The following is a 23007-nucleotide window of genomic DNA, read 5'->3' as shown; positions in this document are numbered from 1 at the left end:
GGAATATACATGTATACAACAACAAATATTTATCTAAAGTGATTCATATATGTATATATTTATTTGTACATAAGTCTCTTTGTGGTAAGAAAGAAAGAGGGTATACATATCTAAAAAGGACAAATGATTTGTTTGTTATTTGTCCCTTTTCTAAAATTGACCGTTGTCTCTTAGATTCCGAAGGCTTGCTTTCTTTTTCAATGCTTTCGCAACATAGTGCTTCACCAAGTTCATTTGATCTTCTCTTAGATCTGCTAAAAGTACATATATATCATCTCCCATGACTTCTTGAAATGCAACAATAGCTTCTACACATGATTTACGAATGTTTATCAAAGGATGGTTTATGCCCTAAAAACTAAGGTTGAGATTGTGTTGATTATTTGCCATTTTGCTTACTTCAAAAAAGGCGTTGACACCACCTTTGCTTAACCATTCATCAATATAGAAATTATCGTTTACTTCCTTGACCCATTTGCCTAGATACATAAAAGCAGATCCAACTGGGTGGTATCGTGTATCGGCTGAGTAATGTTCAAGAGGCGATATTAATAAACGATAGATAATAAAGGCCATCAACATTTCAAATACAGTGGGTGGGTTAAGGGTGCCTAAGACTGCATCTAATGTATCTTCAGCTGCAATACAGATCTATATAGAGAATGAGTCAAAAAGCAATTCAAACAGGTGCTTACTGTAGGATGATCGCTTGATCGGATCAAGAGTAATTTCTCCAATAATTGTGACTCTAAGGTTCTTCCTTTTTCGTCTACTTTTCTTTCAAAGAAACGAAACAGACCTGCTTGTGTTACAGCCAATTGTCGCATGCATTCGATACTAGCCAAAACCGATTTTTTATCGTCAAGATAAGGTAGCACTGTCTGGACAACCTCAACAAAGTTACCAGCATCCCCCTGAGCACCAGCCCATGTCTCACTGCCATTTTCCTCAATTCCGCCTTGATCCCATCTTCTTCGAATCGGGACTTCTTTAAATAATCGTGTCATTTTACGGAATGTGGTTTGATGGTCTGATGGCGATGTTTTTAATTTATCAATCAATGCATACAGCAACATGGTTTTGTCTTTAGCATTCCTGTTTATATTGCTCGTACTTGTACTGGGCGAGGCAAACAATGTTCGTACATTTTGTTTAAAGACAGGATTGGGAAAATTGACTTTCTCGGGTGCAAAAAAAGGAACATGAGTAGGCAAAGGATATTTTTCTGGATTGGGTTTACTCGCTACCAGTGATTCTTTCTTGGTTTCTGCAGGTAAGCCCGTGCTGATAAATGCGTCATACTTTTTTGTTTGTGAGTCTTATTGTTCTATTCTGTTCTATTTAACTTACTTGTTGTTGTTGTTGTTGTTTTTCTTGAGGTGGCGTAAAACGATCAGGAAGTGGTGTTTGTTTTTCTGTGGATTGCTTTTCCAAGTATTGTAGTTTGTCAACAAGTGGTTGTTCTTGTATGGTATCATTAGGGTCTTGATACAATACTTCATCAACAGCTACAGGTGGCTCTGAAGTAGGATATAGTTCTGGTTTAATTGGCTTTTCAAAGTAATCTTGTTTCTCAAAATAGCTTTCTTTGGTTTCTTGTGGAACAGGAGGAGAGGGTTCTTGTACCACTTGTTCATGTACGGTAAGTAAATCAGTATTGGGAATAGGAGGCTCTTGATGCCCAGGAGTGGACATAGATTCTTTTTGTATCATAGTAGGAACAGGTTCTTGTTCTTCTTGTGTCATAGAGAGAATAGGTTTTTGCGTGCTAAGGGTAGGAATAGATTCTTGTTCTTCTTTTGCTTCAATAACAGGAGGCGTAGATTCCTGTTCTTGTTGTTGTGTTGTAGGAATTAATTCTTGTTCTTTTGTTGTACTAGGGATTGACTCTTGTTTTAGTGTGATGCTAGAAACGGATTCTTGTTCTTGTGTAGTGTTAGAAATGGGTTGTTGTTCTGGGGTTACAATAGTAGGAATAGGTTCTGGCTCATGTTGAATGATAGGAATAGATTCTTTATGTTGTGGAATAGGTTCTTCTTGCTGTTGAAAAGTAGGCTTTTCCTCCTCCTCTTTCTCTTCTGGCAGAATGCTAGGCTCTTCTTGTGAAATAGTAGGAACAGGCTCCTCTTGTAAAATGGCAGGAATCAAATCCTCTTCTTCTTCTGCCTGTGCCATTAAATCTTCTTCTTCTTCTTCTTCTTGTTGTTGTTGTTGTTGTTGTTGTTCAGGAATCAATGGCACTGTAACTACATTCGCAATAGGTTCAACACGAATATGAATACCCAACACACGACAAATCTTGTTGACAGAATATTCATCATATGTAGCAGTAACCATTTCAAAGAGTCTTTGATTCAACAATCGGATATGTTTGATAAATGTCACAAGAGGAGCATGCCATAATGTGCCTGAAGTCGATGTTGTAATCAAAGGCAATAGAATTGCCAATAGGTGTCGCACATTATCGTCTGACTCAAACCATTGAATTACTGTATCCGCAGGCTGCAAAAACTCTTTGGGTATGCCTTCATAAGCCTTGGATCCATAATCCACATCTTCATTCAGCCCAATCAAAGGTGTCACTAATTCATCCAACCATTCCAAAAACTGCTTTGTCAGCTTACGACGATTGGCAGGTAAGCGCGTGTTGTCCTTTTTGACACTGCGTACTTGTTGAACAAAGCCACCGTATTGGACAAGATTGGTAAAGAGTGTATCCACAAGATCAGGATGTTGCGACTCAAGGAACACTTTGGCACGTATAAATCCAAGTTGAGCAAATTGAGATTTAGCTATATCGGCTTCTGTTCTACGTGCTGTCTCATCCATATTGGCATCAAGAATCAGTTTAGGGATGCATTCTTCAAAACTAAACAATCGCATGATAATATGAGAAATACCATCCCAACTAGACAATACTTCATAACCATCATCCCATAGTTGAGTGACCGTTGCTTTCAAGACAGGACCATCAACAGGTGGTGCATTGGGCACATCTAACTGAATACTAGCTACATCTGTCATGTAATCAAATGCGGACAGTTTCTTTGCAAGCTGAATCAAGCCTTCCATGCGTTGTAATGGGTCCTCACTGGTCAAGAGTATCATGAAATTAGCAGGTGCCTTGCGTTTGACAAGAGATATGGCTGATTTCTTACGATTGAGTGCAGGTACGCGTGTCTTTCGAAGTGAGGAGGGAGGTGGAGGTGATGTGGAAGCGGAAGTAGGTATTTGGGCAGGAGGTGATCCATAATTCGATCTAAGATGTGGTGAAGATGCTCTAGGAGACAAAGAGCGTTTGATCTCGATATGGCTTGAATTTGAAGGAGATACGTTCAAATCATGCCTGCCTGAAGAATGTGATTCAGTTGGACTATGTGTGCTTTTGCTCATTTGTGGTTTCACTGTCTTTGATTTCTCTAGTTGTTTCTGAGCAATGGCTGGCAATTGTCTTAGGACACTAATAGAAGGTTTAGAACATTGTGATGCTCTGTCTTTTATACTTACTGATCTCCTCTTTCTCGCCAGTATTCCCAAAAGATCCAGAAGGCTTCTCGGCAAGATTCTTTCACAATAGGCGTAGCATCGTTCAGGCCCTTGGTAATAATCGTCTCAAAATGATCAGTTGAATTTGTACGATCCATGATCATACGGGTGTGTTCACGGTGAGCATGGGCTTGTAAGAGTGTTTTGGTATACAGAACCACATACAGACGTACTTGGCTGTTCTTATCTGCCATAGACAAGAGTAACATGCTCATAAACTTAGGATAGAAATGCGTATGCTTAAGAAAAGTTTTGGTTGCTTCCAAGGAAGCATTGGCCACCATTTTCTTGGTCAAACTTGCACAGCGCATCATGCACATTAATAAGTGTTCAGTAATATACGCATCTACATGTTTACCAATAAAAACCCCAATTTCTCCAACCAGCAAAAGGGCTTTCACTGCCAATTGTGTACGTAGGCTTTCGACCTTAAAATATTTAATAAACATGTAATGTATATATATATGTATATAGCACACTTACGGCTTTAATGATACCATCTACCATTTGTTTAATACAGGGCAATAACACCTCTAGGTATGGAGGCTCCACAGCGTTGCCTCGAAGTAGACCTCTTATACGTGTTATCGATTTTTCTCTTGCTTCCCAGTTAAACTCCGTTTCTTTGTCATGATATGCTTTCAACATAGGAGTGAATTCTGCCTCTAGCTCTTTGACACTCCATACCTAAATAGTATATATTAGTTTTTTTTTCATGGTTTATCTCATAGTTGACATTTGCCTGTATCGCATCTACATCAGATGCCACTTCTTCTTTGTGTATTGTCATTGAGAAACGAAGAGAAAAAAAAAAGAAGAAAATAAATAGACTTGCTCGAAAGTTGAACAACGTGATCCTCTCAATCGAAATTGATAGTCACTTTCTTTTCTGTAAATTGAGGAACAACAAAAACTAGCGTCTTTCGATTCGTTTGGAGTGAAGAAGAACCGAGAACCTTGTTTCGATTGGTATTGAAAAAAAAATGAGATAAACTAAAATTCAGGAACAAAATAGATACAAGAACAAGAAAGAAAGCTTGTCTCTTCTTCTTTTTTCCTTTGCTTACTTGTTCACAAGAATGGCTATACCATTATCTGTTTGTTGGGCAGGTTATTGAGATCAAGAAAGATATAGTTAAGAAAATAAAACGTTTATTTCTCACAAATATGGATATTTTGTGAAAGAACATGTTGGTTCCATTTGTCTTCTTGATGACTCTGTTCTATTGAAGGATAGGTAAGGCGATTTTGTTTTGTTTTGGATTGCTTTTCTTGTTTATTTATATAAAAAAAAGCCAGCTACAATACCTTTTGGGCTGCTTCAATAGTCTTTCCTATTGTCGGGGTGTATCGGAGTTTTTACTCTCGAGGGGTAAAAAAAAAAGAAAGGGAACACAAACTGCATCATTTTCTTTTTTCGTTTCTCATTCACCATGGCTTCTTCAACGGGTGGTTCTGAACTTTTTGCTAGCTATGAACAAGACTTTACTTCTATTAAAGAGTCTATTCAAATCAAGATAGACCAACAAATTCCAAACCAGAAAGGAGGTAAGATAAGAAAATAAAAAAGATGATTCTCACCCGTTTATAGAGGAAAGAAAGGCTGTTATTCGTGCAGCAGAAAGAGAGATTGACGAAGCAGACGAGATTGTAAGCTTTTTTGTATAGAGAATTTTGTTTTAACACCACTTAGCTTGGCCAAATGGAAATGGAAATACTTAATATTCCTACTCCTTCTCGTACTCGTTTACAAGCTAAGCTAAGACTCTACAAGTCTGACGCTGAAAAGTTGAAAAGAGACTTGGTAAACGAGTGTGCTTTATAAACTGTTCATACTAACCTACCATACGTAGAGAAGAAACACATCTATTTTAACTAAAAATACAGACAGAGAAGAATTATTTGGTGGATATGGTACAGGCAGTAATGAAGATGTCAATGATTACGACGCTTCAACAATGGATCAACGTCAAAGACTCTTGAGTGGCACAGAAAGACTCGGACAATCAAGTCGTCGTTTGGAAGATAGTCACCGTCTGGCTTTAGAAACAGAAGGCATTGGCATCAACATCCTAAGTACATTAAAAGGACAACGTGAGACGATTGTTAGAGCCAGAGATACAGTAAGTGAACATGTCACAATTATATGTACTCATACCATTTAGCTTGCTGAAGCTGATTCTCATATTGACAAGGCCAGTAAGACATTGAAAGGCATGGCACGCCGGTAAGTCAATAAGCATCCCATTTTTTTTTTTTTTTAGTTTATTAAGGAAGCTTCTTTTAGTATGGCTACCAACAAACTCATTACGGCTGCTATTATTGTTATTTTAATTGTTCTTATTGTGTTGGTTGTTTGGAGCAAGCTATAATAATAATAAAAACTACTCTTGAGCATCTACAATGCCTTCTTCAGAGATAGAGAACATAACTTCACTTTCAGGTAAGGAAGGTGAATCATAAATCTTACAGATACGATTCTCTCCTCTTCCTTTACGAAACTGGAGTCTTGTACAACATGCATGAGCCATAATGTTGCCACCTGTAGGTTTCTTGGGGTCTGTATTAAACATGTTTGCACCACTGTCTACTGTAGCCAACATTTGATTTGTGATCACTACTGCCACACCAAATTCATCAGCAATACGTTGTAAGTTACGCAAGAACCGAGCCAAGTGCATTTGGCGAGCAGAAAGTTCACCGCGACCAGGGAAATCAGTACGATAAAGAGAAATAGCACTATCAACAATCAACAGGGCAAATCTACATGTATTGTCAATATGATATATGTCTTTTGTACCTGCCTTGTCTCTGCCATCATTGCACATGCTTGGGCTAGAAGAGAAGTTTGATGATCTGTATTGTAAGCTCTGGCATAAGCAATGTTATTTAGGCAAGTCTCTGTATCTAAACCAAATCTATGGTTGTATGAGAATGTGCTTCGTGTCTGTCTCTTTGTTACCTTGAAGCAATGGATAAGATTCTACTTGGTCTAAATGTTCCTTCTGTATCAATGTAAAGACATTTACCTTCTGCTCCACCATTCTCCAAAGCAAGCTATAGATATGTCAATCTCATCAAATGAACACAGTTGTATACCTGACATGATACTGCTAAAGTATGACAGAGTTGTGTCTTACCACAGCGAAATTCGCCAAACAGTTCTGTAATGGATCCAGTCTCAATGCCTCCACCCAAGAGTTGATCCAGATCTTTGGAGCCACTGGTAATATAGATCAGTTCACTTCTTCTTGTTTGAATATCCAATGCGGTTGTGAATCCAATGTCAATCACCAGGCTCACTTGTTCATGCATCAACAGATATCATGCATTTTGATTCACTTACCTTCTTTCATGATTTTGTCTACTTTAGCTTCAGATAGACCTTTAATGGCCAACAGTGCTTTTCGAGGAGAATAAGCAATGGAATCTAATGTATAGAATCCTGCTTCTTGAAGACGCTTAATGTCTGTCTTGTGAATACCATGTTTCTAAAATCCATTAGTGCTATACAATGGAATTATTTGAGGTTACTTCAAGCTCAGTGACAACAAGAGCAGAAGAGCCTTCAGACACCTCTTCTCCTTCTTGTTCGTTTAGTTCGTCTATAGGCATTGCTTGTTCAGCTTGTTCATGATCTTCTTTATCAGAGTCTTGTTGAGTGTTTGTCTTTTTTCTTTGTGTTGGCATAAAGAAGAAGAGGATTCTTTTTATTCAGAACAATTTAAAAAAAAAGAGAAAGAGAGAGTAAAGAAAAATATACATATAGAAAAATAAATAGATTATTGAGGTGATCCCATCGTGTTTGGTGTAGAAGGAGCAGTGGAGATTGGATAAATAGGATAATGAACTGTACTATAGTTCATGGCTGTTGTTACAAAAGTGCATTTAGAAAGTTGATCTATAAAGAAAAAGAGAGAAAGGTAAATAAAAGAATAAAGTGCAGCGTAGATGCTTACCCATTAAGCTTGGAATAGGTGCTGGTTGTTTCCATTCATTAGCTTCGTTGGATTGTTTCATAGGTACAAAAGTCGATGTAGGTGTAGAGGCAGAAGGCTGTATATAAGATGAAGAAGAAGTAGATGAGGAGGAAGGGGATAGTGATAGATTTAACATAGAAGAAGCCATGGCATTTGTAGACTGAGATATAGTTTTAGCACTGTGTGGTGAAAGAGGGGGTGAAGGGGAAGACTGCTGTTCTGTATTGGGTGCATTGTTGTCTTCTATGGCACAAGATTAATACAGCATACAATAGATACGGTTTACTTACTCTTTTCTTTAGATGATGGTGCAGGAGAAATGCTTTGTATAGAGTGTCTATGTTGACGTGTTGCGACAAGTGAGGGTCTTTGTAAATGAGGGGAAGATAATTTTCGAAATCCAGTAGCAGCACGCTTCAAATCATGAATTTCTTTTGTAAAAGGAGAAGATAAGGGGCTGGGTGTAAATGCTGTCATGAGCTTCTCGATACGACGTAAACGATCTTCAATACGATCAATAGCTTCATTATTACTTGTGTTGTCTGTTGATGTTGTGTTCGTGATAGAAGGCGAACTGAGTGGAGAAGAGGAAGACACAGAGCGTTTTCTTCGTTCAGAATTATTGATACATTCAATGCCACTACTAGCACAAAAACTGCAAGGACTACCACCATCACACTTTGTTTTTCGTCTTCGGCATGTTTCACAAGCAGAGCCCGAGCTTAAACGGCGAGCTGTGTTGGTAGTAAACACACTTCTTGGGTGATCGGAAACGACACTATAGACACAATCTTGTTGTCTTGCTTTACAGTGTGTACAAGGGCGTTGTCCATTGCATATTTGCTTTCGACTTTTACATGGCTCGCATCCTCGGAGTGTTGAAGATCGTTCCACAAGTTGATTTCGGGTAGGGCTGGGATTGGATAATTTGCGATTGGTGGATGATAGAGGCATACTTGATCTCTATGTAATTGGTAGATAAGAATCTCACTCGCTTTCTATTTTTTTTTTCGCCTTTCTTTTTCTTGTTTCAAGTATTTGTTTTTTATATACGTATGTAGTGTATTTATAGATACAAACAGAAAAGAAAATTAAAAATAGTTAAAATACAAACTTTTTTTTGTGTGGTAAAAAAAAAAAAAACAAAAACGAAAAAAAGGACGAAAGAAAAGAAGAAAAAAGGATGATAATTTATCGGTGTTCACTCCGTGCGTCAATGACTATTTCAAGTAGCGAATAGGCTGGATATGTGAGAAAAAAAAGGGGGGGGGGAATCCTGATTTGGTATTGGTTTCTTCCAGGGCAAATAAAAAGACATGGGTAAATCTTTTTTGGGCCCCACTATCGGGAAAGGCGGATAAGAAAATCAAGCCAATCCCCATCACTTTGACCAACTTTATTTCACTTTGCGGTCTGGTTGCCCGATACTCTTATTCCCATGTTCATTGACTGGTGATGGCTTGTTGATCTGCTATATATATATACACACATATATATGCATTGTAGTACATCGGAGCCAAACCAAAAAGAAGCTTAATTTCTGTGGTTGAATAAGAGATAAAGTCACGATAACGAGAATGCATATAGTCTGTGCGTCCTTTTATTATATCATCATGGCGTTTTCTGTTTCGCAAGGCAAATGGTAGACAATAAATTCAATTTCTTTTCGAAGGGCATCACAGAAGGTATTCAAGGGGAAATCGTTGCTGTTGTAGCCAAATGGGTTATCTAATACGAAAATGAGCTTATTGCTCGTTATTAACATGACATACCGATTTGTGCACCAATGGCATCAATACCAAAAAGAACAAAGGCAGCTAAAACAAGCGTAGGTATAATCCACCAATTAAGTTGGTCAATCAGAGTAAATGGTATAGCTAAAATATAGAGTACGACGGATTGTTTTCTATAGAAGTATGAACATTTTATGCGTGCTCTGAATAATACTTACAAATGAACCACATAGACAGCAGGAATAGGTGTATTAACAATACGCTCCATACCAGATAAACAGTCATTCAAGTTGTTCAAGTGAGTAATGATGACATTGGAGAATTGACCATCAATCTTGCCAGATTGCTTTGCTTGTTCCATGTAAAGACTGAGGCGAAAGATAATTTCCAAAGGCAAGGACATATCAGAATTTCCTTCATCAGGTAAATCTTCATCAGAAACAAACTTTCTCTTCTTTTTTTCTTATGGGGCAAGTTGCGACGTGGTTGATGATGGTCATCCTCGTCATTGTTGATAGTAGACGTGTGACTGTTTTCAATAGTAGAGACAGCAGAAGAAGAAGGTCCAGTAGAAGGGCAGGGTTGATTCTCAATATCATGAATGTCATCACCACCTTGATTGACATCCAACAAGGCTTTTGTTCCATTATGTTTCAATGTACTTACAACAATGCCTTCATCATCTGAACTTTCATCTTTAATGATAAACAATCGGTCATCAGCAGCAGCAGGAATCCAGTTGGGTGGTAATAAGTAATCCAAATCATAATAATCAATACCTAACTCACGACGAAGGTAGTGTTTCGTGGCTACTGCAAACGCAAGCAAGAGTTTCATGCATCTCATTTTTTCCAAATGATCATTTTGTGTGCGCTCGGGAATACTGCACCAAACAAGACGAGCCAAGTTTCTGGTATTGCTGGAGAGATCTTGCCATAATTGTCGGCCTTCATAATAACGAGCATAAGACGTGTTTGCTCTGAAAGCTAACAAAAGACCGAGAACAACAGATAAAACAGGCACTAATTGACGCGCGTATGAGAATTTTCGCATGAATCGATTGACTTACCAATGGAGTTACTCAGGGCAATGCTTTTCCAACCCCATGAAATATACATGACAGCAACAAAGTAAGCATAAAGACCAGTTAACACAACAAGAGGTAAAATAGAAGGCAAAACCTACTGTTTGCATTAATGTATGTTTCTTTATTCCTGTTCATTTTGTTACCGATCCTTTCACTCTAAAGAAAATAAAAGGTTAGTTTTGCTTTTTATGACTTCCGAGTTGTTACCGAAGGTGATCAGGGTAAGTCTTGATCTTCTTGACCCAACGTCTGGTATAGTGGGCCGGAGTTGAATCGTGAACAATTTGCTCTACTCTAGTTTCTATGGATCGCATAGCAAGAGAAAAGAAAACAAGAAAAAAAAAGAAAAACGTTTTTTTGGGTTATATAACATCATAAAAAGTCTTCTTAAACTGTCGGTTACACGACATACATGAAATGGGCGTCATGTTTCCGCTCATCCGATCATATAAAGTTGTTTCGAAATACATTGACTTCAACTCTATCGTTGCCATAGAGACAATTAGCCATTAAGACGAGTACAATCTGTTAATATACCCTTTTCAGATTGTCAATTGTAACATTTCTTATTTTAGAAAACATAATTCAACTGTACGTCCCTGAATATTTGTGGCTTATTTCGTAAAGCAGTAATCAAACACTCAATGGAATGAATAAATATTATAGTTTTAAAAGTGAGATTGGCTATCTTTGTATTTGGGAAATTTGCTTTGTGACCTTTCAAATGATGGTGACAAAAAAGCATGTTAATGCCTTAATAGCAGCATGCATAGTAGCAGATTTTAGTATTCTAGAACGCTCTCAAGTCATCAATGAATCTAAATACTATTTCTACTAGACTACAGAACACATAGGAAGTCATTTGAGCATAAAGATATGACAATTTTGAAAAAGTCAAAAATTGCAATTTGGTCAAAGGGGTTTACCTTTTATTGTGATTTAAATTCCCGCTTCTTGTCTTTTGTTCAACGTTACTCGCTTGAAAATGAAGACAAAAGCATGCTTAAGTACTCAGAAGAAGCGCAAAAGGCTATATTTTACCATTATTGTGTCTTTGTGCAAATTTTGCTATAGAAATATAGCACTAGGCTCGGAAAACAGTAAAAAGGATTTTATTTTTTCTCAAAATCTTAAAAGTAAAGCTTATCTATTTTCTATATCAGAAGACGCGCAATTCAAATATCTATCACTTCTAGTAAGCCACTGGGTTAAACAAGCAAAATTCTTCGAAAAAATTTTGGCTTTTGTATTTCTATTGCCGATTGAATTGTGCTACGTTGATGCTAAATACCCACAAAAATTTAGTAGCCACTGTCAGCAAAAGTTACTTGTGTCTTATTCGATACTGAAGGGTTATCCATCTATTTCTTTTTGTCGCGCTGTAATTTTCAAAGCAATGTTGATAATTGAGTTTACAAGTATGGTGACTTATAAGGACATCTCTACGCTGATAATCATCAATATGAATGAATACTTTCTCATACTCCTTACTACAAACAATGTTTATTATGCATAATGTGAGATATTTAGAATAGCTATATTCTCTTTGAAAACAGCTTGTGATGTCCTGTAAAGCTCAAACAAATATACAAAGTTCATTTAAGCCATAGAAAACAATTACGTGATTTTTATGCTTCTAATAAAAAAGCCAATGCTATCAGAAGGAGTGATCTGCAGAATACCCGAGTCCGCCTAAAAATCTGTAATCAAGAAAAGAAAAAAAGGTAATAACTACTCATGATAGCGTGTGGTTGGTATTAATTATGTCATTTTGAATAGGTCTTAAGAAGTCAAAAGCTTGTTTGTTTGTTGGAAATCGAGGCTCTGCTGTTAGTTCAAGGATAAAAGGGAATAGACGATATGGAGGAAAATGGAAGCAGAAACTTCTCGGAAGCAGAAGTATTGTATAATCACAAACGAGTATAATACATCCCAGACTTGTGTCTTTTGTTTCCAGAAATTAGCCCACCCAGTCAACAGAACTGAGGAGCGAATAACAACAGTGAAAGGTGCTTTCTATTGCTTGAATAAGGACTGTATTTCCGTAAAGAACAAGGCAACTATGTCTTGTGACCGATTGTCAACTCTGGTATTGTCGGTCTCTCTACAATCTTGTTTGGTAGAACGTTCCCCGCATTTTCCCATAAACCCAGTCAATACTACACTGAAGATGATTTCAAACAGTTCACCACGTCCTTCCTAAATCGAAGAGTACGTAAGGCTGATGATAGTTCTGCTACTATCGATATGGATAGTAAGTGGCAACATATCTCTAAATTCAAATCTCTCTAACGGCCTTATAGTTGGTGGTACTCTTTGAATGACTGCGGTTATTTTTTGACATTCATTGTAAGGAAAGTGTAGAATGAGCTTAGTTTTTGGACCTTTTCACAACACTTTATATGTATTTAAAGTCATCATAAGAAGTTAAAAAACAATCGATTATTAATAGAAGAAATGGGACGGAAGATACATGTCATCATTTTAGAGGCTAGAAAGCATCATGCATATACATAATTAAGCTCTACCTTTTGATTATCCGCCTAAATATACAATGTAAAGACTGCCAGAAAAGAGGTCATAACAGCAAAGTCTAGTATGATAGTAGAAAAAATTGTTGTACGTTCCTCAAGCATTTGAAACTAAATCGTACGCAATAAGAGCATCCACTGTGAGAAAAAGAAAACACTGTGTAAGCATCAAGCAAGAAAATAGGATAAAAAAAAGACAAAAGACTGCTTCAAGTTCTTGATCAGTTGTAAAAATTTTAAGCAAGTGAGACACAAATCTGTGAGCTCTAGTAATTGCCCAAATCATATTCTGTCCAAAGAAGTACTTCAAGAAAATCTTGGATCTTAATGCAAGTCATTTACGAAAAAGCTTCCTTTTGAAAACAGTGATCAATGATCAAAACCAAGCGTTTCTCAACTAAAAAGCTGTTTCTACCGCAAGGATCCTTAGACGCGTTGTGTTCAGGGCAATGTGTTTACAAACTACTTTTGTCTCTCTGGTCGCTACTGTTCTGTTACAAATAGTATTTTCATACAAAACTATCGGTATTTTTTTTTGCCAAATTGTGAATGGAAAGAGAATTACCAATGATCTAGAAACAAAAAGAAGAAGAATAGTGTATATGAACGTCATCTTCTTTTTTGTGCCTTCTACTTCTCAATGCATAAGAAAAAATCATAAAAAAAAACCATTAGATTTATAGACTGTCATAATCATTTTATTACCGTTTCCTATACTATTGATGGTGTAAAGCTCGCATTTTGGATTCTTCTTGATATATTACTCTGTTTTAATATAATAATAATAGAAACATGTTGTTGACCCTGCACAAAAAGAGAATTTAAAAAGCAAAGAAATACATAGTTCTACCTCAACATGTACTAGTTATAGAGAGACTTTTTTTCGTAAATCACTCCACACTGTCACATTACGTATAAAAACCAAAGTTACAACAGGAACCTGTCATTCTATTCGAGAAATGTACAATTACATACAAAAAACTGACAAAATATTTTCTACAAAGCGCTCTTAAGATCAAACTAATTAAAATCCTATCTATGTCATGCATGACTCTTGTTACTAGATTAAATTTACAATAAATAAGTATCTTCGCAGTTAGTGAGCTACTACTACCAATTGCAAAGACAATCCAGAATAGCTCAAATAAAAAAGAAAATTGAAAACATGAAAACTATAGTGGATGGTATGAACAAATCTGTTGCTAAACTCCTACCAAAGACAGCAAATTTAAGGAACTTATCTTTCTCATTTTTTAACGAAATATGAAGAGCAAAACAAGAAATATTGACTAAATGAGCATTTAAACATAGAATTCAATTGAAACGCATAAATACAAAATAAAATTCTCCCTTTTTCCTTTCTTTATCATGAAAGAACAGCTCTGAAGCATCTTAAACAAGACCAAGTAACTTTTTAATCTCCGTGGAACAGCTCGTTTTTGTATAGATGACGCACAGTTCATAAATTCTATACCTACTTACTTTTTTTTACTATAATGTCTTCTTTTGAAATGCTTGGAGTGTTTACTCCTAGCCAAAAAGCTCTTATTCGAGGTTGGTGGAAAAAAGTTACTGCTGCTCATCCTTCAGCACGGAAGTTTAAAGAGATGAGAGTTCCCGTTGTTGGTAACTGGAACGATCTGATTTTGTTCTTGTTGTAACACTTGCTTAGAGAAAGGTGTATTTGGTATCCCATTAACAGACTCTATCAACTATGCTAGCTCGAGTATTTCTTATATTGACGACTTAACAGGTGGACAGTGCTTTGGTGTTATTCCTACTGTCGTTGCAAAATGTGGAGCATTTTTAAAAGAAGAAGGTAGTAGCAAAAAAAAGAAGTAATATTACTTAATAAACCTAGCCATGACTACGGAAGGTATTTTTCGTGTTTCTGGAAGCACGCGAAGAATAAAAATGCTTCAATCAATATTTGATACACCAGACAATTATGGCGCACAATTGGATTGGAGAGGGTACACAGTGCACGATGCAGCCAACGTCATGAAGCGGTTCTTGAACTTTTTACCCGAGCCTGTGATCACATTGAATTGTTACAGAAAGATGAAAACAACAACACGTAATGAGTATGAGCAGCGTACAGGCAAGAAGAACTTACTTGTTTTTTAGTGGCGAGCTACTCGAACTTGGACCAAAAGATACAAGACATACAGCGAATCATAGAATGCCTCCCTGTGGCACATCAGTACCTACTCTTGTATCTATTAGACATGTTGGGTATGTTTACGACAACACAGGAATATACACGCATGGATACAGCGTGTCTAGCGTCAGTCTTTGCGCCTGTACGTAAATGATGTCCAATAGTTTATAAACTAACATGGTGTAGGGAATACTATCGCATCCTGACGATGCAATGAATCCTACTGAATATTTAAAATCTCAAAAAGCTCTGTTATTCTTAATTGAATTCCAAGAACGGTTCTCAATGCCAAGAGCTGTTGATGTGAAATCAGGACCTGTTGTCTCACGAGACAATGTGACACAAAACAAAAGTGAGTTGATTCGTTGCGTCAATGATGGCTTATTGTGTATATAGACCTAAACAGGCCAAGTAGCAATTCAAAATTACATAGAGCGCCTACCATTTATTCTTGTACTGCAGGGTCTTATTCTGGCTCTGGCATTGAGTCGATTCACATAACAACAGATCAACAGGGCAGTCTGCCACCTTTCGCTTCGAATTTACGCAGAAGCAAGACAGCACCTACTGGTTGGCGCAACAGATATTATGGTTCCCATGAACCTCAACAAACTGTACATCTAAATAGAGCCTCAAGTCAGCGCAGAATATAACACACACCAATCAAAACAAGTCTACTCAGACCCTAGATATGATTAATAATTTCTTATTTTACAACCAACCAATATGGCAACCCTTAATGTCTTGGTTACCGTGGTTTCCTTGTTGAATACCCCACTTTTTCATTTTTTCACACAGATTGCTATTGGACGGGCATTTGGTGAAATAATTACTCTTTATGGAAATTTCATACTTTACCAATATTCTACTGCTCTTTTCCTCCTTTCCCTTTCTCTCACAAAACCTTGAAATACATCTCAATAAAGAAAAATTGTTTGAAAAAAGCATTTTCTGTCTTCTTTGCCTATTAGAGCAGAAAATGTCAAAAGTGAGAGCAAAAATAAAATAGGTGTATAGAGAAAATCAGCACAAAGATCGTCCATCCTTTCATTGGTTCCACATCTCACTTACGCCTTTAATTGTATTGTTGCTTATTTATAAAAATAAACAAGACTCCGACTATTTCTCAAATCTTGTGACATTATTTCATGATTCCTCGGTTACTTCTTTGATATCATGCCATGCTTTTTTTTTGAAGAAAAAAGAATGAAGGGCGGGGAGAAGGATATAGGGTATTTTGAATAGCCGGATGTTATATTGTTCGAATTTTCCATACCAAACTTCCCCGCGTTTTACTGGGCGAATCAGCGTCGATTCTTCCTATTCAAGATTTTTCCTTGTGATTGGGTAAAAGCAAGAAAAACATGAAGATTTGTTCCTTTTATTCACAATTCTTCCAAATATATACAGAAAAAGGGTTACTGAAACTCTTTGAAAGTATATGTCTAGAGATACACAAGCCGTCAATTGTCTCCTTATTGTATTTCTCTTTTCTTTTTCTTTATTCTGGTCAAACAGGCTTGATGCGATTACAATTGAAGCGCTTCGGAGTTGTGTAGTAACTCACTCCATTGGATTCAAGGGCAATTTAAAGTTTACTCCGAGATCTGGCCATACAAACTGGGAAAACAGCAAGTTACACCAAATAAACACAAATAGGTCTCAATATTCATAAGATTCCCACTTTGGGAGGATTAAGGAAAAAGTATATATAAAGAATGAAATTCTGTTAATTCCCTTTACTTTACTTCTCTTCTAAACACTTCTCTATATATATTCATTTTTTAATGGGCAGTAATCTTCTCTTATATGGCGTTTGTGCCTTTGCAGCCATTGGTGGTTTCTTGTTTGGTTATGATACTGGTGTCATTTCTAGTATCTTGACTATGAACCGTTTCCAAGTTAAAATGGCAGGCGTTGAAAGCCTCACTTCTCTTCAAGAAGGTACTATTACTGGTCTTTTATTGGCTGGTTGTTTCGTTGGTTCTCTTTTGGCTGGTAAGTCTATATCAATTAATGATTAACGTTTATTAACACTGAATGTAGCTCCTTCTGCTGAAAGACTTAGTCGTAAAATAACAATTATCATTGGTACTGGTGTCTTTATGATTGGTGCTGCACTCCAATGTGGTGCCAATGGTTATGCTATGATGGTCGTTGGTCGTGCTATTGCTGGTTTGGGTATTGGTTGTATCTCAATGATTGTGCCTCTTTACCAATCCGAATTGGCTCCTAAAGAAATCCGTGGTCGTCTTATTGCTCTTCAACAACTCATGTGTACTGCTGGTATCATGGTTGCTTTCTGGGTTGGTGTTGGTACTGATCCTTACACTAACGACGCTCAATGGAGAATTCCTCTCGGTATCCAAATCGCACCTGCTATTGTCTTGTTCTTTGGTGCCATGTTCTTGCCTTACTCTCCTCGTTGGTTGGTCTCCAAGGGTCGCAATGAAGAAGCTTTGAATGTCTTGGCCAGATTGCACGGTGATGGTGATGCCACTAACCCTCGTGTTGTTGCTGAATACGAAGACATTGTTGCTCAAATCGAACTTGAACGCTCTGTTGCTGTCGGTAGCTATGTTGAACTCTTGAAGCCCAAGCTCCGTCGTAGATTGGTTCTTGGTGTTCTTACACAAATCTTCCAACAATTTACTGGTATCAACTCCATCATGTACTATGCTCCCACTATTTTCAAACAAGCTGGTATTGGTGCTCACTCTGCTACTTTGATTGCCTCTGGTGTCAATGGTGTCCTTAACATGTTTGCTACCATTCCTGCTGTTCTTTTCGTTGATCGTTTCGGTCGTCGTAAGATCTTGATCTCTGGTGCTCTCTTCATGGCTACTTCTATGCTTCTTTGTGGTATTGTTATGGCTGCCACTGGTAAGGTTACCTTGGATGTCACTACCGGAAAGCACAATGTTGATATGTCTGGCAACATTCACGCTTCTTACTTCTGTATTGTTATGATTTATCTCTTCGTCGCTGGTTTTGCTTACTCTTGGGGTCCTGTCGGTTGGATTTATCCTGCTGAAATCTATCCTCTCAGTGTTCGTGCCAAGGGTACTTCTATCACCACCTCTGCTAACTGGCTCTTCAACTTTGTCATTTCTGAAATCTGTCCTGTCATGTTGGCTTCCATCACTTGGGGTACTTACATTTTCTTTGGTTGTTGCTGTATCATCATGTCTGTCGTTGTTTACATTTTCTTCCCTGAAACCAAGGGTCGTTCTCTTGAAGAAATGGATGTTGTCTTTGGTGGTAGCGTCTTTGCCTTCAAGAACAAGCCTTTCATTGCCGAAGAAGTTATCTCTGTTGATGAAAAGAAAGGTTCTCTTTAAATCATCCTAGCCTAATGCAGCTCTATAATCCCCCTCTGTATACTACCTTTTTTTTATAATTAATGTTTCTATATATTTTCTCTTTGTCAGCCAGGTTTGCTGATATATTTCCCCCTATCATCCTCTATATTTAATTAATATAATAAATAAGTAAATCAATTCACAATTCTGTCTATTAATAATTACTGGGACCAAATCCTTTTCTTCAAATTACTATCAATTAATGTTCCCGTTGACGGGAAGACTGCAAGTTTGTAATTTACTGCGCCTACCCGTAATCCCAGATGGAAAATTTTAAGGGAAGAAAAAAAGACTGTTGAGTACAACCCAAACAGAAAATGTATGCCTATATCATTTACGATCAGCTAAAAAAAATTACATAGACATTGTATATGCTTTCTCAAGTAGGTGCGAAGGTGAACATGCAGCCTAAGTAAATCATCAACATTTTGGAGGAATACCATAGTATCATCAGCATAACTGAGAAGCTTGATATGTAGCAGGTTCGGTTGAATATCAATCAGGTTGGATTTAAAACAATATCCAGTAAACTGATTATCCATGAGAATGGTTTGCAGCAGAGGCTCAAGAGCGAAATTGTAAAGAATACAAGAAATAGGATCACCTTGCTTTAGACCACGACGTTTGGGTACTAGAGTAGAAGACAACCAACCATTCATGTTGATGCGAATTTTGTTTTGCTGGAAAAGAAAATACAAACAATCAACCAAAGGTTCAGGAAAACTAAGATGTCGCAAGACAAGAGATAAGTATTCTAGACTAACCCGATTGTATGCCTTTTCTTGGTCTAGTAGTAGTCCTAGACCTTGATTATCTTCATGTAATTGAAGGCAGTGTTTTCCATAATCATTTAAGTCAACAGACCATGTTCAACAATGAACTCAACACAGTCAGCTCGGCAGTGGTCGTACTTTTGACAAAAACGACAGAAGGGGGGGGAGGCATTTCATCCCGAGTAAGAAGAACATCTTTCTCTTTATTCCCCCAGTCAATAGCTCTGCTAAGAGTTTGAGGGTCGGTAGGATGGGGCTTGTTCACGTTAAGGACCACATAACCTTGTCCGAAAAAGACACTACCATCCATGTGAAGCCCAGCATCCAAGACTTCACGAAAATAGGAAAAAACGTTTCACCATCTGTTCACGCAAATGTAAGGGATGAATCAAAGAAAGGCGCTCAACTTTTACTCTAACAATCTTTGCGTCTGTTGGAAGACTGCGATAACCTTTAATTACTATTTTGTCATCAAGAGTCAATCCTTCGTTCAATAATGACTGGCAGATGGGAGACTCAAGATTCCAGCAAGTTTCGATAAATCTGCGTTGCAAGTACTTTCGCTCTACAAGCAAAGTGCCCGAAAAATGATAAATGTTTGTATCATTTTGAGATCCCAAAAACTGTTTCAGGCGGTCAACATCTCGGATGTTGGTGATGTCGATCAAGATGCTGTCTAGCTCGAGTCCAACAATAAAAGGTGTGATGGTGCTGGTAAAAGCAACATCTAAGGCTGATGCCCATCGAGAATTAGATGAAGGAGATGTGTTGTTAGTGGCTGATGGAGAGTTCGTGCGAGGTGAAGTGCTACGCCAGGACACGATGTTACAAGCAGCAACTTGTGACCAAGTCTTTGCAGTGTTTTCGGTTTGACGACGCCCCGTGTTAGAGGGAGTCATAGTATGGGTCTGTTCTTTATGTGAAAGAGCCATGATCACTTGAAAACTTGCTTTTGATGCTTCACTCTCAATCTTCTACTCTAATCATTTTGTGTGTGTGTGTGTGTGTGTGTGTGTGTGTGTGTGTGTGTGTGTGTGTGTGTGTGTGTGTGTGTGTGTGTGTGTGTGTGTGTGTGTGTGTGTGTGTGTGTATAATGATGCTTCGATGCTACTCAGGGATTATAAGTAGTAAATAAAGCTACATCAAATAGTAAAAATACATCAATGTGTCTATTATAGGTGCAAGAACCTAAGGCTTTAAAGAAGATAGTATAGTCTTGACTACACGCCATTCTTTAATGAGCAATTGCTTGTAGCAATTATTTCTTCAAAGTCGATACGTTTACGTAAGGATGACCGCTTTCATTGAATTGAGGTAGAAAGAAATGGATAAGGTGGAGAGTTCCATTAACTCAAATATTTCTTATGCGACAAAATATAGGATAGACAATAAAAGCACTTATCAGCCAATTATGATACCAAAGACATGCTACAAAGTCTACTTTCTTTTCTACTTTAGCAAATACTAAGAGGAAACCTTATTTCTTTAAAGCTGTTTTCAAAAGCAATGATGTAAAGCACGCGACATTTCTGTTGTTAAAGTCTAAAGAAGAAAAAATTGTTTAGTTTTTGGCGGGTTGAGCTATATCATGCCACATTTGGTAGCACAATCGTGAAGTGAAACTTCTCATTGAAAGCTGTAGTCTTGAATGTTGCAGTGTATCAGTAGCTTCATTCCTCGGCTCATAAAAAGTTGAGAAGGAGATCAGAGCATCGCAAATTATCTCTGAAATTAGAACAAGTTTCCTTTTAGGAGAAAGACAAAGACAATCTACAAGTGAGTCTTAGAAAAAATAGCTCTTAAAGTATTCAAAGCTCGAAAACCAGACTCTTTCAAATACAAGATATGAAGCTTTAGTTTACTGCAGCTTTTATTTCTTAAATCTATTTTTTTGTAGTGCTGTATTTGTAAGAACTCAACATAGAAGTAGTATCATGATAAAGAAAGATATCACTATAAAAAAATGAGACAATATGTATGATTTCATTAGTTGTTTTCAAGTAACTGATGCTTTGTTGATGTTACAAAATCTTATATTTGACCAGTACAAATATGTCATGTTTTTAAGTGATTGTATCATATACTACTCATTGCATCTTTTTTTTAAACTTGCATATTACATGCTCATTTGAAAGCTCACTCATTGAAAACAACAATGTGTGATATTCAATGAAAAACACACTGTGTATGAAAGTTAAAAAAAAACAAAAGCATAACATCATTCCGGATAAATACAGAAAGCAGAATACTTCTTATGTGTAACAATGGATCTGTACTATGATTGAATTTTTACGAAATGGCACCACCAAAACAACCATGACATCTTGTGTATCCCTTCTAGCATGATTTTATTTAAATAAAAAGGGCTCTTTGATTTCTTCTTTTTTTCTTATTATACCTGTCTATATATCTCAAAAAATGAAGTTCTTTGCTGCTACTCTTGTCTTATTCTTCTGTCTCATTGCCAATACATTTGCCAAGTTGTATGTCACTCTTCCTGATAAAGATTCTGTCTGGGTCTCTGGCTCTAAAGGCTTAGTGCAATGGTCTTCTTCTGCTTCTGAATTTGGTGTTGACTGTACCATTGAACTCATTAATGTTCACAACGAAAACGTTGCTCTTGTTCTTTCCGCTAACAGAAGTGTACCTTGTTCTGTCAATGTTTTTACCACTGATACCTTGCCTTTCTTCCAAGGTGAAGATTACATGCTCCGTATCGGCAAGAAGAACGACTCTTCTTCTTGGTCATATACCCAAGATTTCAAGATCTATGCTAATCCTGCCCAACACAAGCCTCACTATTAATCTTACTCTAATGAAATAAACCTACCTCATTAATTCCTTGAATGTTTCATTTTTTTGGTTAGTATGAGTGATTTAAAAAGAGTATACTTCCTTTTCTGGTTATTTTTCTTTTTACATAACTTGTTTAGATTATGAAATGAAATAGAAAATGCATTTATTTCAATATAGAAAACTAAAATCCGTTATTGAAACCTTGGTCAAAATTTGATGGGTAATCATTTGTGCCTTCAGCCGAGGTTGAATCAAACAAGTCTTGTTCGCCTTTACCAAAGTCTTTTTCAATAGGAGCATTGTCTTTAACAGTAGAGGGAGTAGAGGGAGAAGGAGGAGCAGATGCCTTGGCAGCCTTGATTTTGAATTGACTCGAATACACTTCCTTACTATTGTGATTGTTTTAATAATTGAAATACCTCGGAATGATACAATTACCTAGCACCGTTATCTGTAAATTGATATTCAAAAGCATACACACCTTCAGGAATATCTTCAGGGATCTTTTTTTTATGTCAATACAATACTACATCTATGAGATTCATTTACCTTCCAAGTATATTTTCCAGCATTACCTTCAGCATTTAAAGTGATACCAGTGGGTTGCATGGTATCAGGATTCTTTCCCTTTAAAACAATGATAGTAAACGGACCAGGAACACCATTGTTCCATTCTAGATAGAGAAAAATTAATAAAATCGCTCAAACTCGTCTATAAAGCGTATTTACTTGTCGTAGCACTATAAATTCCAATCAGTATTAATGTATGTTTTGTTAGGTAGTACTTACTCAGAACCAGCAGTATAGGACTCGCCATCTAAAGGTGAAGTGATATAAAAAGATGCATCAGCATCATTTATAAAGTCAGCTCTTTTTTGAAAAGTAGGCAAAGCAGTAACCATGGTAGCAAGGGCACCAACCAAAGCAAAAGTGAAAAATTTCATGATTCTAATAAATAAAGAGACAGATTGCTCTGCATTCAATTGAATTTATAGATTTTGTATCTTTTGCTCCTAATACTGTATTTCTCCCTATTAA

General features: G+C 37.0%; 9 protein-coding genes across 9 annotated transcripts; 4 read left to right on the top strand and 5 right to left on the bottom strand.

Moving 5' to 3' along the window:
* Positions 1-31: 31 nt before the first annotated feature.
* On the bottom strand, positions 32-4474 carry B0P05DRAFT_596725 (clasp N terminal-domain-containing protein). The gene is made up of 7 exons (XM_051583135.1): positions 4289-4474; positions 4030-4233; positions 3508-3974; positions 1351-3460; positions 696-1301; positions 400-651; positions 32-351 (listed from the first exon to the last, which is right to left on the bottom strand). Exons 1-7 carry the CDS (start codon positions 4334-4336, stop codon positions 151-153), a joined length of 3888 nt encoding a protein of 1295 aa, XP_051435067.1. The 5' UTR covers positions 4337-4474; the 3' UTR covers positions 32-150.
* Positions 4475-4956: 482 nt separating this feature from the next.
* B0P05DRAFT_541403 (vesicle transport v-snare protein vti1) lies at positions 4957-5948 on the top strand. The gene is made up of 6 exons (XM_051578172.1): positions 4957-5094; positions 5138-5196; positions 5240-5350; positions 5400-5669; positions 5712-5773; positions 5834-5948. Exons 1-6 carry the CDS (start codon positions 4980-4982, stop codon positions 5916-5918), a joined length of 702 nt encoding a protein of 233 aa, XP_051435066.1. The 5' UTR covers positions 4957-4979; the 3' UTR covers positions 5919-5948.
* Positions 5931-7161, bottom strand: B0P05DRAFT_579268 (DNA repair protein RAD51; the record flags this gene model as incomplete). Its single annotated transcript, XM_051581915.1, has 6 exons — positions 5931-6309; positions 6351-6464; positions 6509-6603; positions 6646-6848; positions 6893-7037; positions 7081-7161. 6 exons carry the CDS (start codon positions 7159-7161, stop codon positions 5931-5933), a joined length of 1017 nt encoding a protein of 338 aa, XP_051435065.1.
* Positions 7162-7425: 264 nt separating this feature from the next.
* Positions 7426-8669, bottom strand: B0P05DRAFT_541389 (uncharacterized protein). Its single transcript, XM_051578171.1, has one exon. The coding sequence runs from the start codon at positions 8478-8480 to the stop codon at positions 7809-7811; it is 672 nt and encodes a 223-aa protein (XP_051435064.1). The 5' UTR covers positions 8481-8669; the 3' UTR covers positions 7426-7808.
* On the bottom strand, positions 8656-10678 carry B0P05DRAFT_541387 (Bestrophin, RFP-TM, chloride channel-domain-containing protein). The gene is made up of 6 exons (XM_051578170.1): positions 10589-10678; positions 10329-10440; positions 9742-10281; positions 9478-9721; positions 9299-9432; positions 8656-9254 (listed from the first exon to the last, which is right to left on the bottom strand). The coding sequence occupies exons 1-6, from the start codon at positions 10658-10660 to the stop codon at positions 9130-9132; spliced, it is 1227 nt and encodes a 408-aa protein (XP_051435063.1). The 5' UTR covers positions 10661-10678; the 3' UTR covers positions 8656-9129.
* Positions 10679-14373: 3695 nt separating this feature from the next.
* B0P05DRAFT_587083 (Rho GTPase activation protein) lies at positions 14374-15691 on the top strand (the record flags this gene model as incomplete). The annotated part of the gene is made up of 6 exons (XM_051582559.1): positions 14374-14503; positions 14550-14696; positions 14739-14954; positions 15005-15180; positions 15225-15390; positions 15435-15691. 6 exons carry the CDS (start codon positions 14374-14376, stop codon positions 15689-15691), a joined length of 1092 nt encoding a protein of 363 aa, XP_051435062.1.
* Positions 15692-16775: 1084 nt separating this feature from the next.
* B0P05DRAFT_490946 (general substrate transporter) lies at positions 16776-18543 on the top strand. Its single transcript, XM_051575318.1, has 2 exons — positions 16776-17036; positions 17085-18543. Exons 1-2 carry the CDS (start codon positions 16826-16828, stop codon positions 18377-18379), a joined length of 1506 nt encoding a protein of 501 aa, XP_051435061.1. The 5' UTR covers positions 16776-16825; the 3' UTR covers positions 18380-18543.
* A 3034-nt stretch (positions 18544-21577) lies between these two features.
* On the top strand, positions 21578-22125 carry B0P05DRAFT_541376 (uncharacterized protein). The gene has a single exon (XM_051578169.1). It carries the CDS (start codon positions 21592-21594, stop codon positions 21976-21978), a length of 387 nt encoding a protein of 128 aa, XP_051435060.1. The 5' UTR covers positions 21578-21591; the 3' UTR covers positions 21979-22125.
* On the bottom strand, positions 22108-22922 carry B0P05DRAFT_541374 (uncharacterized protein). Its single transcript, XM_051578168.1, has 5 exons — positions 22759-22922; positions 22699-22709; positions 22519-22643; positions 22408-22472; positions 22108-22358 (listed from the first exon to the last, which is right to left on the bottom strand). Exons 1-5 carry the CDS (start codon positions 22911-22913, stop codon positions 22151-22153), a joined length of 564 nt encoding a protein of 187 aa, XP_051435059.1. The 5' UTR covers positions 22914-22922; the 3' UTR covers positions 22108-22150.
* Positions 22923-23007: the final 85 nt, after the last annotated feature.

The sequence above is a fragment of the Gilbertella persicaria genome (assembly GCF_025201335.1).
Source record: "Gilbertella persicaria strain CBS 190.32 chromosome Unknown B0P05scaffold_19, whole genome shotgun sequence".
Taxonomy (NCBI): domain Eukaryota; kingdom Fungi; phylum Mucoromycota; class Mucoromycetes; order Mucorales; family Choanephoraceae; genus Gilbertella; species Gilbertella persicaria.
This window is presented reverse-complemented; position numbering and strand designations above follow the sequence as displayed.

Bases quoted from the DNA above. Each gene is read 5' to 3' on its own strand.
- B0P05DRAFT_596725 (XM_051583135.1), bottom strand. From the start codon at position 4,336: ATGACAATACACAAAGAAGAAGTGGCATCTGATGTAGATGCGATACAG. The intron at 4,234-4,288 runs GCAAATGTCAAC...TATACTATTTAG, and splicing joins CTGATGTAGATGCGATACAG to GTATGGAGTGTCAAAGAGCT. The intron at 352-399 runs GTAAGCAAAATG...CTTAGTTTTTAG, and splicing joins GTGTCAACGCCTTTTTTGAA to GGCATAAACCATCCTTTGAT.
- B0P05DRAFT_541374 (XM_051578168.1), bottom strand. From the start codon at position 22,913: ATGAAATTTTTCACTTTTGCTTTGGTTGGTGCCCTTGCTACCATGGTT. The intron at 22,473-22,518 runs GTAAATGAATCT...CATAAAAAAAAG, and splicing joins CTGGAAAATATACTTGGAAG to ATCCCTGAAGATATTCCTGA. The intron at 22,359-22,407 runs GTAATTGTATCA...CAATCACAATAG, and splicing joins TTTACAGATAACGGTGCTAG to TAAGGAAGTGTATTCGAGTC.
- B0P05DRAFT_541387 (XM_051578170.1), bottom strand. From the start codon at position 10,660: ATGCGATCCATAGAAACTAGAGTAGAGCAAATTGTTCACGATTCAACT. The intron at 10,441-10,588 runs GTCAAGAAGATC...TGCAAACAGTAG, and splicing joins CCCACTATACCAGACGTTGG to GTTTTGCCTTCTATTTTACC. The intron at 9,433-9,477 runs GTAAGTATTATT...ATACTTCTATAG, and splicing joins GCTGTCTATGTGGTTCATTT to AAAACAATCCGTCGTACTCT.
- B0P05DRAFT_541389 (XM_051578171.1), bottom strand. From the start codon at position 8,480: ATGCCTCTATCATCCACCAATCGCAAATTATCCAATCCCAGCCCTACC.
- B0P05DRAFT_541376 (XM_051578169.1), top strand. From the start codon at position 21,592: ATGAAGTTCTTTGCTGCTACTCTTGTCTTATTCTTCTGTCTCATTGCC.
- B0P05DRAFT_541403 (XM_051578172.1), top strand. From the start codon at position 4,980: ATGGCTTCTTCAACGGGTGGTTCTGAACTTTTTGCTAGCTATGAACAA. The intron at 5,197-5,239 runs GTAAGCTTTTTT...AACACCACTTAG, and splicing joins TTGACGAAGCAGACGAGATT to CTTGGCCAAATGGAAATGGA. The intron at 5,670-5,711 runs GTAAGTGAACAT...CATACCATTTAG, and splicing joins TTGTTAGAGCCAGAGATACA to CTTGCTGAAGCTGATTCTCA.
- B0P05DRAFT_490946 (XM_051575318.1), top strand. From the start codon at position 16,826: ATGGGCAGTAATCTTCTCTTATATGGCGTTTGTGCCTTTGCAGCCATT. The intron at 17,037-17,084 runs GTAAGTCTATAT...CACTGAATGTAG, and splicing joins CGTTGGTTCTCTTTTGGCTG to CTCCTTCTGCTGAAAGACTT.